Source organism: Salvia splendens, chromosome 6, assembly GCF_004379255.2.
Source record: "Salvia splendens isolate huo1 chromosome 6, SspV2, whole genome shotgun sequence".
In the NCBI taxonomy this organism is placed as follows: Eukaryota; Viridiplantae; Streptophyta; class Magnoliopsida; order Lamiales; family Lamiaceae; genus Salvia; species Salvia splendens.
Genome location: NC_056037.1, coordinates 2,975,390 through 2,988,400, shown reverse-complemented (window position 1 = coordinate 2,988,400; position 13,011 = coordinate 2,975,390). Strand labels below are relative to the sequence as shown.

General features: G+C 43.2%; 1 protein-coding gene across 1 annotated transcript; it reads left to right on the top strand.

The window, feature by feature from the left end:
• The first annotated feature begins 8,387 nt into the window (after positions 1-8,387).
• On the top strand, positions 8,388-9,211 carry LOC121807929 (probable methionine--tRNA ligase). Its single transcript, XM_042208261.1, has 5 exons — positions 8,388-8,478; positions 8,557-8,622; positions 8,712-8,788; positions 8,908-8,998; positions 9,092-9,211. Exons 1-5 carry the CDS (start codon positions 8,470-8,472, stop codon positions 9,209-9,211), a joined length of 363 nt encoding a protein of 120 aa, XP_042064195.1. The 5' UTR covers positions 8,388-8,469.
• Positions 9,212-13,011: the final 3,800 nt, after the last annotated feature.

Sequence of the window (13,011 nt, the reverse complement as noted above, 5' to 3'; positions counted from 1 at the left end):
AAAAGTTTCGCCCAGGAGGACACCCGCCCTGAAGGTATTATCAGCCTTCCGATCACGGTGGGAAAAGCGCCTACAAGCTCCAGTACGATGATCGAGTTCTTTGTGGTAAAAGCTCGGTCCCCGTACAACATCATCTTGGGAAGAGACTGGCTCAACACAGTTCGGGCCGTTTGCTCTACTTATCACCTCACCATCAAGATTCCCACTAAAGGTGGGATAGCGGTCATCCGAGGTGATCAAAAGAGAGCAAAAGAGTGTCTGCAGATTGCGCTTAAAAGTGCCGAGCAATCAGATCGGCATCATCAAGCATAGCAATCACAGCAGCCGGAGTCTGAGGCAAGCGAAATGACCGAAGTCACACCAGAGTCGAACTCAATGACCGTTCAGTTATACGAAGATGATCCATCCAGAACGGTCAAGATCGGTTTCGCGGGAACGCCTCTACTCCGGGAAAAGACCATCCAGCTCCTCAAGGAGTACAAAGATGTTTTTGCATGGTCTCCGTTGGACATGACCGGAGTGCCCCCTGAGGTAATCACTCATCGGTTAAATATTGATCCTTCAGTCCGGCCTATAAAACAGAAGCAAAGACTCTTTGCGGCAGAAAGAAATCAAGTCATCCATGACGAAGTCCGCCAATTATTGAAAGCGGATGTATTATTCGAGGTGAAATATCCTTCTTGGGTGGCCAATCCTGTGATGATCAAGAAAAAAGAAGGAGGATGGAGGATGTGCATAGATTTTACCGATCTAAACAAGCACTGTCCTAAAGATTGCTATCCCCTTCCGAACATAGATAAAAAAGTAGAAGCTTTGATCGGCTTCGAAATTTTCTGTTTTCTTGATTTATACAAAGGCTACCACCAAGTTTTAATGGATGAGAATGATGCTTCAAAAACGGCTTTCATTACTGACTTCGGCATCTTTGCTTATAAAAAGATGTCATTCGGTTTAAAGAATGCCGGAGCCACATATCAAAGGATGGTAGATAAGCTTTTTCGGCATTTGATAGGAAAAGAGGTTGAAGTGTATGTTGACGACATAGTCGTCAAAAGCAGAAGCACTTCGGAGTACGAAGACAACCTCAAATCCACCCTCGACGTGCTCAAAAAAGCCAACCTCAAACTCAATCCCCAAAAATGTACCTTTTTGGTAGATTCGGGAAAGTTTCTGGGTTGTTGGGTTTCAAAGGACGGACTCAAGGCAAATTCCTCAAAAGTTCAAGTTGTTCAGAACATGGCGATGTCGAAGTCCATACATGATGTGCAAAGGCTAACTGGATGTCTAGCCGCACTGAATAGATTCCTTTCCCAAGCAGCCGAAAAGCAACTGCCGTTCTTCAAAGTGTTGAAAAAGGCATCAAAGTTTGAGTGGGGAGCCGAGCAGAAAAAGGCTTTTGACGAGCTCAAAAGTTATTTAGCCAAGCTTCCAATTCTCTCTGCTCCAACCGATGCCGAAGTGATATTCTTATACTTAGCGGCATCTGATCAAACCATTAGCGCGGTGCTTGTACGAGAAGAAGGCCTAAAGCAGCTTCCCATCTACTTTACAAGCCGAGCATTAAGAGGTCCAGAAACAAGGTATCAACCTCTGGAAAAAATTGCTCTGGCATTAGTAAATGCAGCAAGGAGACTGCGGCCATACTTCTATGCTCACAAGGTATGCGTCTTAACCGATCTGCCACTTCGGCAAGTTTTGACCAAGCCAGAAGCATCAGGCAGAATCGCCAAATGGGCCATAGAGTTAGGAGAACACTCAATCGAATACCTACCTCGGAAAGCCATCAAGGGACAAGCCTTGGCAGATTTTCTTACAGAGGCAAAGTTCGATCAAGTAATCCCTGTCATTGCCGAACAGAAAAATTCTGCCAATACCGAACTAGCACAGCCCCTGGAATCCGAAGTAGAGCCGCCGGATTGCTGGAGCGGATTCGTAGATGGAGCTTCGAATAAAACGGGAAGTGGAGCTGGTATTCTACTTATCGCTCCCGACGGACACGAGGTAACTTATTCACTTCGGTTCTTATTCCCAACTACTAATAACGAAGCCGAATACGAAGCCCTCCTTGCCGGACTTCACTTAGCGCAAAGTCTATTTGTCAAATCTCTCAAAATCCATTGTGATTCACAAGTCATAGTGAATCACATGCTGGGTACAAGTGAAGCCCGAGATGAGAGGATGAAAAAATACTTGGACAAAGCGCAAAGCATTAGCCGAAGTTTCTCTTATTTTCGGATAATCCGCATTCCCAGAGCGGAAAACAGCCGAGCAGATACTTTAAGTAAGTTGGCCTCATATCCGAGCTCAAAGGTGGAGGAATTACTACACCGAAGCATTGATGAAGCTGAGGTACATTCAGTAACCAGCTCGCCGAACTGGATGACGCCGATCTTACAGTATCTAGATCAAGGACAACTGCCCGAGGATAAGAGAGAAGCTCGGAAAGTCACATGCCGAGCACTTCGGTATGAACTTCATGAAGGAGTCCTATACAGAAAGTCCTACCTTCAACCGTTATTGCGATGTGTAGGACCAGAAGAGACGGACTACATCCTTAGGGAAGTTCATGAAGGATCTTGCGGTAGCCACATCGGAGCTAGAGCTTTAGCTAAAAAAGTTCTGAGATGGGGATATTATTGGCCAACTTTGGTACAAGAAGCAGTGCAGCTCGTCAAGACATGTACGAAGTGCCAAATCCATGCAAATATCCCAAGGATGCCGCAGACCGATCTATGTGCTATGCAAAGCCCTTGGCCTTTTATGCAATGGGGCATAGACATAGTAGGACCACTACCACAAGCTCCTCGGCAAATGAAATTCCTTATCGTTGCCGTGGATTACTTCACGAAGTGGGTGGAGGCTGAACCTTTAGCTACGATAACGAGCTCGAAGGCATTGGATTTCGTCTGGAAGAACATAGTGTGCCGATTTGGCATACCCCACATCCTCATTTCGGATAATGGGACTCAGTTCACCGACAAGACATTCAAGAATTGGTGCCAAGAGCTGAATATTCAACAGCGGTTCACTTCGGTCTCCCACCCACAAGCAAACGGACAAACGGAGGTAACAAACCGTATCTTGGTGAAAGGGTTAAAAGCTCGGTTAGAACAAGCCAAAGGACAATGGGTAGAAAATCTCCCTCAAGTCCTATGGTCCTACCGAACTACACCCAAAACCTCCAACGGTGAAACTCCGTGCAGTCTGGTGTACGGCACTGAAGCCGTGATTCCGGTTGAGATCGGCGTACCCAGTCCCCGAACTCTAAATTTCTCTTCAGAAATGAATGATGACGGACTAAGAGCCGAACTAGATCTTGCCGAAGAAAGAAGAGAATTGGCCTGCATAAAAGCAGCCAAGTACAAGGAGCAAGTAGCCCGGTATTATAACCAAAGGGTGAAAAAGCTGCAATTTCAAGTGGGAGATCTCGTCTTGAGAAACAACGAAGTAAGCCGAGCAGAAAAGCTGGGCAAACTCGAACCCACATGGGAAGGTCCATATCGGGTGTCAGAAGTCCTCGGCAAAGGGTCTTATAAACTGACTCACATGTCAGGAGAACAAGTACCCCGAACATGGTACATTTCCAACCTCAAGAAGTTCCATTTGTAAGAGACAGTCCGGTCAGTCAGTCTTGTGTCTAGTTCGGTCCTAGGGGTATGTGCTTTCTTTGTTTTTTACTTGTTTTTCATGTTTGTCTATGTGTGTCATGTTTGTCTATGTGCGTTTTGTTTGTCTATGTGCGTTTTGTCTGTCTATGTGCGTCGTCTCTTACAAATGTTACTGAGGTATCTTGTTCTTCGAAGGCTGATCCCCTTTTTAGAACATATATAAGCCAACGATTGTGAGTCCAAGCTTCTAAGGAGGATACAAGACCACAATTCAGCTTAAGAAATAAGCAGTTCGTCTGAAACGAACTGCAACAAAGGGAAAGTCCGATCCACGCGATAAAACTCGCCGAATTAGGACAAGGGAAAGTCCGATCCACGCGATAAAACTCGCCGAATTAGGACAAGGGAAAGTCCGATCCCCAAATTAGGACAAAGGAAAGTCCGATCCGAGCGATAAAACTCGCCAAATTAGGACACAAGCTTAGTCCAGTCAAAGAAATTTACTTCATAAGACCAAAGACGAGTCCGGTCAAAGAAGTTTACTTCATAAGACCAAAGACGAGTCCGGTCAAAGAAGTTTATTTCATAAGACCGAGGACCAAGTTCGGTCAAAGAAGTTTACTTCATAAGACCAAAGACGAGTCCGGTCAAAGAAGTTTACTTCATAAGACCGAGGACGAGCACGATGAAATTTTTTCGCTGAGCTGTAAATACGCAGTGATAGAAGCGAAATGGAGATTTCATTTATTAAATCTTGTTCGGCATACAACTCCGCTGCCCTACGAGAAGGCGTTACGCTATTACAAAGGACTATTCTACTGTCCACGGTTGCTAAAGTTGAGCCACCTATTCAAAAAATCCTCGTGAAGCCGAGTTCGGGCGTTCTCGGCAGCTGAAGAATAAGCAGGTCGACGAGATGCTCTAATCGACCTACCGCCTCTTCCCTGAGCCCGGGAAGCTCTAGCACCTCGGCGGCGAAGAGTCTCTTCACGAAGCATTTGTTGATCTTGCTCACTCATAATCACAGCTCCTCTACGAACTTCAGTTCGTCCTTGTCTTGACGTTTCCGGTTGCTCCTGAGTCCGTTCTCGTCTTGACGTTTCCGGCTGTTCCTGAGTTCGTTGCTGACTTGGAGTACGGTTTTGAGCAAGTGAATCAGGGGTTTGAGCTGGAGTGCGACCATCTGTTGGCGGGAAATGCCTAAGGAATCTCTCGATTGAGGGACGCCGGGAAAGAATGATGTCGTACCGAGAAGCCCAGCGCCGCAATGATTTCACGACTTGTTGGCAAGCCGAGCTCTCCAGCGCATTGTTCCTCCGGAGTACTGATATTCCTCCCACAGTTCGTCAACTCGTTCCTGAACTTCAGAGATGGTCATTCCCCCGCGCCTGCAGATGAAATCCTCATACGCAGTCCTCTCAGCGACGGCAGTGTTCAGCTCGGCCTCCAGATCTTTCTTTTCGGACTCTAAGTCCTTATTGTCGGCCTCCAGCTTCACTAAACAAGCCAAGAGTTCGTCATTCTTCATCTGGTCAGCCATGGCTTTTTTCTCAGCTTCGTCTAAAGCGGAAGAATACAGCCGCTTCAAGTGAAGTACCTCCAGCTCCTTAAGAGTTAAGAATACAAAGCAGCTATGTCAGTTCGGCATTTCAGTTTACTGAGCAGGTAGTAAACCACAACAGGAGTAAAAGAGAGTATGAAAAGCTATACGAAGACACAAGTGCAGAAAGAAGAATTTTTTCATAAGAAAATTTTTTTTTTTTTTACACAAGGAGGGCTTCAAGGCCATTTTACAACAAGGAAGAAACTAAACTAAGAGAAGGGAGACGAAATCATACTCCGCCAGCTTCGTCTCCGGCTCCTCGGTGAGGTTCAGCTTCCTTCTCCTTGTCTGCCTCAGCTTCAGCCTCGGCCTCCCTGCTCCTCCCGGCCTGCTCTGTGCCCCCATCACCGATCAGCAGCACCTCTTGCTCGGCCTGCCTGTCTCCGGTCTGCAGATCAAGCTGCTCGGTCTCACCCTCTCCGTGGAAAATTGGAGCGGGTGAAACTGGCCCTAAGGAGGCAAAGATAGCCTCCATATTCTCGTCCCGGTCAGCTCGGCAACTACGAACTCGGTCAGCAGAAAGCAGGACTGAGGACGAAGCAAGCTCCTCAAGGAGCGGCAGACTCTGGAGACGAGCTGCTATCTCTCGGCCGTACAGCGGCAGAACGACTTCGGGCCCCTGCTCGGCATTATCGGTCATCAGTTTCAGCAGATCACCGACAAAGGCCGAAAATTGATTGCTCAGAAAGAGTTTCTCCGCGAAAGCACGGAGAACCTCCCCTTGGGCAACCACGGCGGCAGCATCCCTCCGTTTCGTCTGCTCTCGCTGGATGACGAGCTGGTTTTTGGCAAACTGGGCTTCATCCTGGGCCGAGATCCTAGCAGCTCTGGCCTTCTCAAAGTCTGCCTTAGCCTGTTCGGCCTGGTGACGAGCAGCCGCCAACTTCCTCTGCATCTCAGCATAATCGTTGGACGCTTTGGAGAGTTCAACGGCGACGAGCTTGGAGAGCATATCGTTCCTCTGAAAATGGAAAAAGGAAAAAGTCAACCGAGGGGCCACAAAAAAAAACATAGGAAAGAAGCAAAGCCAAAGAATCAAGAAGAGAAGTTACCTCGGCAAAGTCCGTTGGCCATGCAAAAGGCTCACAGACATGCTCCGAAGGAGGCGCCAAGACGATGTCTCTCTCCGGCGCTCTTGGGGGCTTCTGGGTCTTCCCCTTCCTCTTTGCCGAAGTGGACTCCGGCTCTTTTGGATCCGAAGAAGAGGTCTTCTGCCTCTTCGGATTCTTCTCGGCATCAGGCGCCGAGCTGGTAGCCTTCTGTTTCTCCGGCTCCTTAAGCTCGGAGGATTTGCGGCTAATCTTATTTAGCATGTTCACTGCCAAAAAGCAAGAAAGCAAGGTTAGTTTTCGCCACAAAAGCAGTAAGGCACAAAAAAGAATTCCTCACCCTCGGTCTCTTCGTCCGAAGACGAGGAGTCGAACACGAAGTCGCCCTTGACGAGCTCAGATTCCAGGTACTGCTTCTTAATCATAGGAATCTTATTGAGCTCGCCCTCGAGCTCGTCCAACGGTTCTAACCGAGGATGAGGAATCACGGACTTCGGCCCTCTCCAGGAAAAGCCCGGAGCCGCTGTCCTATTATAAAAAAAGAAGCGATTTTGCCATTTCGGCCATTTGGTCTTACAAAAGGCCCTGAAGGGCTGTAAAGGGATCAAGTAAAACCAAGATCCCTTCCTCTTAAACTGGAAGAAATTAAGGATTGCCCTCAGAGACAGATCCTTATCTAGCCTACGCAGTTCGGCAGCAAAGGCCGATAAGTGCCTCCAAGAGTTCGGAGTCACCTGACCTAAAGGGAGTTGAAAAAAATCTAGCAGCTCTACAAAGGCAGGGGGAAGAGGGAAACGAAGCCCGCATTCCAAGCCGGCTTCATAAACGGTGGCGTAACCCTCCGGCGGCGAGTCAGCTCTATGAAGGTCGTCGGGAATCGCAACCTTCCCCCCAGGAAAAAAATATTTTTCGTGTAAGGATATCACAGTATCCTTACTCAAGATGCTGTGAAAATACTCTACGGTCTTCTCCCCGGATTCTTTCCGGCTAGAAGACCCCTTACCCCCTTTCCTACCGCTACCTGACTCAGAAGAAGAAGAAGAAGACATGGTTCTTACTCTTTGAAAGTCTGAAGAAATTCTGAAGAAATTCTTGAAAGTGGAAGGAAATTTTTACGCAAAAGAGAGAGAGAATGCAGAAGAAGCAATAGCAAAAGTGTTCAAATGATGAAGAAAGGACGTATTTATCAGATTCGGAGAAGATTTCAAAATCATCGCACCGTTTCGAATCCCACCTTTTCAGGATTCAACGGCCGGATTTTACTGTCGCATTTAATGCAGTCACGCGCAAGGCACGTCCCCTGACGTCAGCCTCCCCCGTACCTTTATCCAGAATGCCGAAGTGACTCGCTTCGCCGAAGTGATTCACTTCGCTTTTCGGGGGGGGTAGTGATGGGGTACGTACTAAACAAGCCCAATAGCAGTGACGGCCCATCAGCCCAAAGCCCAAGGAAGAGTATCAGTTCGGCATTACCAAAGAGTTCGGCCCCAGCCGCATTACCAAAGAGTTCGGCCCCAGCCTACAGCTCGGTAAAAGCCGACCAATAAGTTCGGCATTACCAAAGAGTTCGGCCCCAGCCTACAGCTCGGTAAAAGCCGACCAATCCAGCTCTACCCTCAGATCGGCAAAAGCTGCTCGGCAATAGTTCAGAAGTTCGGTCTCAGTATTCGACCGAACTGGGAGATAGTGGACTCATGCAGAACCTCCACGACCTCCACTACACGATCTATTTAGTGGTGTCAACTCATGCAGGATCTCATGCAGGATAGCGGACCAAACAAAGAGATAGTGGACCCATGCAGGATCTCATGACCTCCACGACATCCACTACCTAGTTAGTGGTGATGCAAGCCACGACCTAGTTAGTGGTGATGCAAGCCACGATCTTAGTTCAATGTATAAATAGAACTTAGATCAGATAGAGGAGGGGCTAGACATCAAATAACATATAGCAAGGCTGTATTTGTAAGCTGTAAACCAGATCAAGCAATACAATCTTGCCCTCCTTTCTTCCCATGGACGTAGATTTACTTCAGTAAATCGAACCACGTAATTCCTTGTGTCGTGATCTATATTCATTACCTGCATTTACTACCATCAAAAATTCGCCCAACCATCAATCCCCGATGCTCCAAATGCAGATACTCATCCACTGAGTAAAGCATTGGGAGAGAAGATTGGTGGTTTTGTGGAACAGTACATAGATGCAATGGAGAAGGTAAACAAAGGCACTAATGGTCTTATTTTGCTACTGAATATTAGCATGCCTTGACATTCTGACCCGCATTTGGTGTAGGTGAAACTAAAGCAAGGCTTGAAGATTGCTATGACCATATCTGGAGTAGGAAATGCTTATCTGCAAGTACGAACATTGCCTCATTTTTTGTGATGATTTAGAACTTATTGGTATTAGGTTGATCAGGTTTTGAACATGCAGTTATTCTCGTGCAGGAAAGCCAGTTCTGGAAGCTCTACAGGGAGGATCGACCTTCTTGTTCCGTGGTCATGAAAACTTCTCTCGGATTAGTGTATCTTCTCGCGTGCCTCTTAGAACCTTTCATGCCGTCCTTGCTGCAATTGTGCTCATAAATAGCTGTATATCCATCACGGCGGTGCTAACGCTAAACAAATATTTTCTGATACATAGGTGCTTAAGCAGCTCGATTTGCCACTTGAAACGCAATTTTCGCTCTCTGATGAAAAGAGTGACGAACGCCACGCCATTGTTTAGAGAAATGGTATAGTTTGATTTTTCTAGGTTTCTACCTATATAGTTGTATGGTGTTGAATTTCAATTTTGTTGTGTTTATTAAATGAATAGTATGATGCAGAGAGATGAAGAAGTGGAGCTATTCAGACAGAGGTTTGCTGGAAGTCAAGCAGATAGGCTTGCTAGGGCAGAAGGAGAAACCAAAAAATTATCTCAAAAACTCAACGAGACTAAGATTTGAAGTATGCTCTCAAATTTGTTTTACAAACAAGTAAAGTTGATCACTCGAGTGTTAAAATAGTGGATTTGTGTCGATATGGAGTATTTTACATGGTGATCTGAAACAAAAAAAAAAGCAGATCAATATTAACAAAAAATACGTACTACTATTATAATAACATGGTAAAACAAAGTGTTCCATTTGTGGCATTTGATTTTATGTAGTGTTATTCCGTTACTCGTGAGTTATGTGAAAAGATAATAAAGTTGATATAGTATTATAAAAAAAACATGTCACTTTTAATGGAATTTTCTAATAACGAAAAGAGAAATTTCAGAAAAAGGAATTCATTTCGCTGACCTTTTGAAATTTGACATTAAATTCGCCGATCTTTCAAAATATGAGATTGAGGCATGCGAATTTTTTAGAATGAGATATTTTTATATTTTTTCTCGTCTCTTTTCTTATTATTTCTATCATGACATTTATAAATTGACCAAACTACCCAATTAAGTTTTCACCCCTGCTTTCATACCTCAAATGAAATTTGAAATTTCTCGAATTTTGAAAAAGGTCAATTAATTAAAAACAGTCCATTCTCATGAGTCATGACTGCTTTCTGTTTAACCTCTCAAATTGCTAAGAAAAATCAGTCCTACTGTATTTACTAAACACATATGACATGCCTTTATTTGATCATCTCCCATTCACAAAATCACCATTGTATTTTCTTCTAAATAAATTACCACTAATCTATGAATTTAGTTTTTACCTTTGAATTAATTCCAGTTTGTAACAATCTTAGTCCAATGCCCTCGCCATTATATATACGCAATAACAATTAAGCTCCATTACAACAGAGCTTTTTACAAACAAACATGGGATCGTTCCTTGAGAAATTTTCCGGCAAAGAGGAGCAGATGCCGATGGCTTCCATATTCCACGAGAGATCAGAGACTGAGCACTACTGTTCCATATGCCTAAACCACATACGCGGCGGCGGCGGCCGTAAGCTGCCGGAGTGTGGTGCATTGATGTACATGTATGGCTGCGATCGCACTCCGACATGCCCTCTCAACTTCCCATTCACTCTGTCAAAATAAATACGAGAGGAATGATTTCATAAACAAAGGTATAGGAATTAGGGAGGAAAATAGTATACGGTGGTTTGGTCAATTTATAAATGTTGTTATGGAAATAATAATAAAAAAAGAGAAAAAATAAAAAAGACTAAAGTCTTAATTTGGTCCTTTACATATTGCGTTTTTTTTTTATTTTGGTCCAAAACATTATATTTTAAATTATTCGGTCTCTCACATTTAAAACCAGATCACATTTGGTCCATTTTGGACGATTCCGTCAAATTTTTGACGGTTTTAATTAGCGAGTCACAAATCCGTCACTAACTGGGAGAAACTGATCCGTCACAAATCCGTCAAAGCTCCTCTCCCGGGTGACTCTACTGGCGGCTCTCCTCCTCATCTTCTTCTTCACCCTCAACTACCCTCCCCTCTCCCCCTCCAACCACGCCGCCCTCCACACCTCCAACAGCTTCCTCTCCTCCGCCTTCTACGGCGCCGGCGCCGCCTGGGAGAAGCAGGTCCGCCGCTGCTCCACCCCCGCCGCCCCAACGGCTTCTCCGTCCTCGTCACCGGCGCCGCCGGCTTCGTCGGCTCCCTCGCCTTGAAGAAGCGCGGCGACGGCGTTCTCGGCCTCGACAACTTCAACTCTTACTACGATACCTCACTTAAACGTGCCAGCCAACAACTCCTCCAATCCCACCAGGTCAATTTCCAATTATTGTACTAATTTTATTTTGCATTTTTATAATATACTATCATCCATATCTAATTGAAGTATACTAATTTAATTCTTCATCTTGAGTTGATGCATAAATAGCGAAATTTGTTTAGTTTTGAGTCGTTAAAATTAGAAGCCGATTTGTGACGGATTAGTGACGGATTAGTTTCTCCTAGTTAGTGACGGATCTGTGACACGGTAATTAAAACCGTCAAAAATTTGACGGAACCGTCCAAAATGGACCAAATGTGATCCGATTTCAAATGTGAGGGACCGAATAATTCAAAAGATAATGTTTTGGACCAAACTCAAAAAAATGCAATATGTTAAGGACCAAATTGGGACTTTAGTCAATAAAAAAACTCTTATTCTAAAAAATTCGCATGCCTCGATCCCATATTTCAAAAGGTCAGCGAATTTAATGTTAAATTTCGAAATGTCAGCGAAATTAATCCTTTTTCCGAAATTTCTCCAAGGGAAATGAGACAATATTTTTTTCAAGTAAACGAAGCTTTATTACAAGAGAAATGGTAGTACTACCTTTTTAGAAGATACTATAAAGAATGCCTACGAAACACATACTTATATTCATTGCTTAAATTAGACTTTAAGAGTGTTTGGCTGAATTTATAAACCATTTATAACTTATAGTATACTATATTCTTAAAAGTGTTTGACAAAATAATTTACTACTAACAACTTAAAGTTGTGAAAATAAGCTACAACAAATTATCACACATTTTTCATAATTAATAAATTCTTAAAATAAATTCCCTGAAATAAGCTTTACCAACCTCTTAGAGCACTAGGCAATGGAGGATGATTGCAAGGGCTAAGCGATCGACCCCCATCGGCTGTCTAAGGCTTCCATTATGGAGCAAGGGCCTTTCTCCACTCACCATGTGCTCCTCCCCAAAGCTGATGGATCAGCCTAGTTGATCTCCTTTTTTTCTTTTTTTATATTTATTCATTTTTTATCCCCTATATATACTCCATTCTCTATCAATTATTCACATTCATCCCACTTCATTTTATATACATTTTACTTCTCTATGCACAATGTTTTCAATATTTTTATAAATGTTTTAGTTTGTTTTTTTCTATATTTTTTTAAATGTAAGATGTTTTCTTTTTATTGAATTGTCTTTATTTCTGGTTAATTTATCATTTTATTTCACGCTAACAATTAAAAGTGAAAAATATAAAATAATGCTGATGTGAAAATGAGATGGACTCTGAAATGAACTTTCATTACAGAAAGATAGGTTCTAAGATGGGTTTACTGATGTGATAGGAGAAAATAGAGATAGGCCTTAAGATGAGCTCCGAATATAGGCCACCATTACTAATTTCCTTACAAACATGAGACTTCCGGAAAAAAAATGAAAAATTAAACACAAAAAGTTGGTTGAGGCTGGCTAGGCAACCAATCGAATGTGTGTGATCAAATGTCATGTTATAGTACTATATCTTAGCAAAAATCTACTCTGCCCGTCCGTCAATAGGAGTCTCATTCCTTGACGGCACGAGTTTTAAGAAATGTTAAGAAAAATGGATGAAAAAGAATTAGTGGAATAGGAGTTCCACTTGTATATATTAGTTTTAAATGAAATATGAGTGAAATAAGTTAGTGGAATGTGAGACTCTATTACCATTTATGGTAAAAGTGAATCGAGACTCCTATTTGCGGATAGACTAAAATGGAAAAACGGGACTCCTATTCGCGGACGGAGGGAGTATTGCTTAGTCGACAATTATCATTTTTTCTTATTTTTCTGAAAACTTTCTGAAAACTTCGATACAAATTAAACTTTAATTTTCAAAATAATTTATATAGTATTAATGTACTATATTTTAAATAAATAAGTAATGTGGACTTGACCAAATCATAAGAACAAATGGGGTAATTATATGTTTTATAAAAAATATTTTACTTTTGTTCTAATTTAGTAAAAAAAATTAAATTTATACTTATATTTTATAGAAAAAAGTTTACTTATTAGTGTTGTAAAATAATATAT

Excerpts from the sequence above, each read along its gene's own strand:
- LOC121807929 (XM_042208261.1), top strand. Across the intron at positions 8,789-8,907 it reads AAAACTTCTCTCGGATTAGT|GTGCTTAAGCAGCTCGATTT; the intron begins GTATCTTCTCGC and ends TCTGATACATAG. Across the intron at positions 8,999-9,091 it reads CGCCATTGTTTAGAGAAATG|AGAGATGAAGAAGTGGAGCT; the intron begins GTATAGTTTGAT and ends AGTATGATGCAG.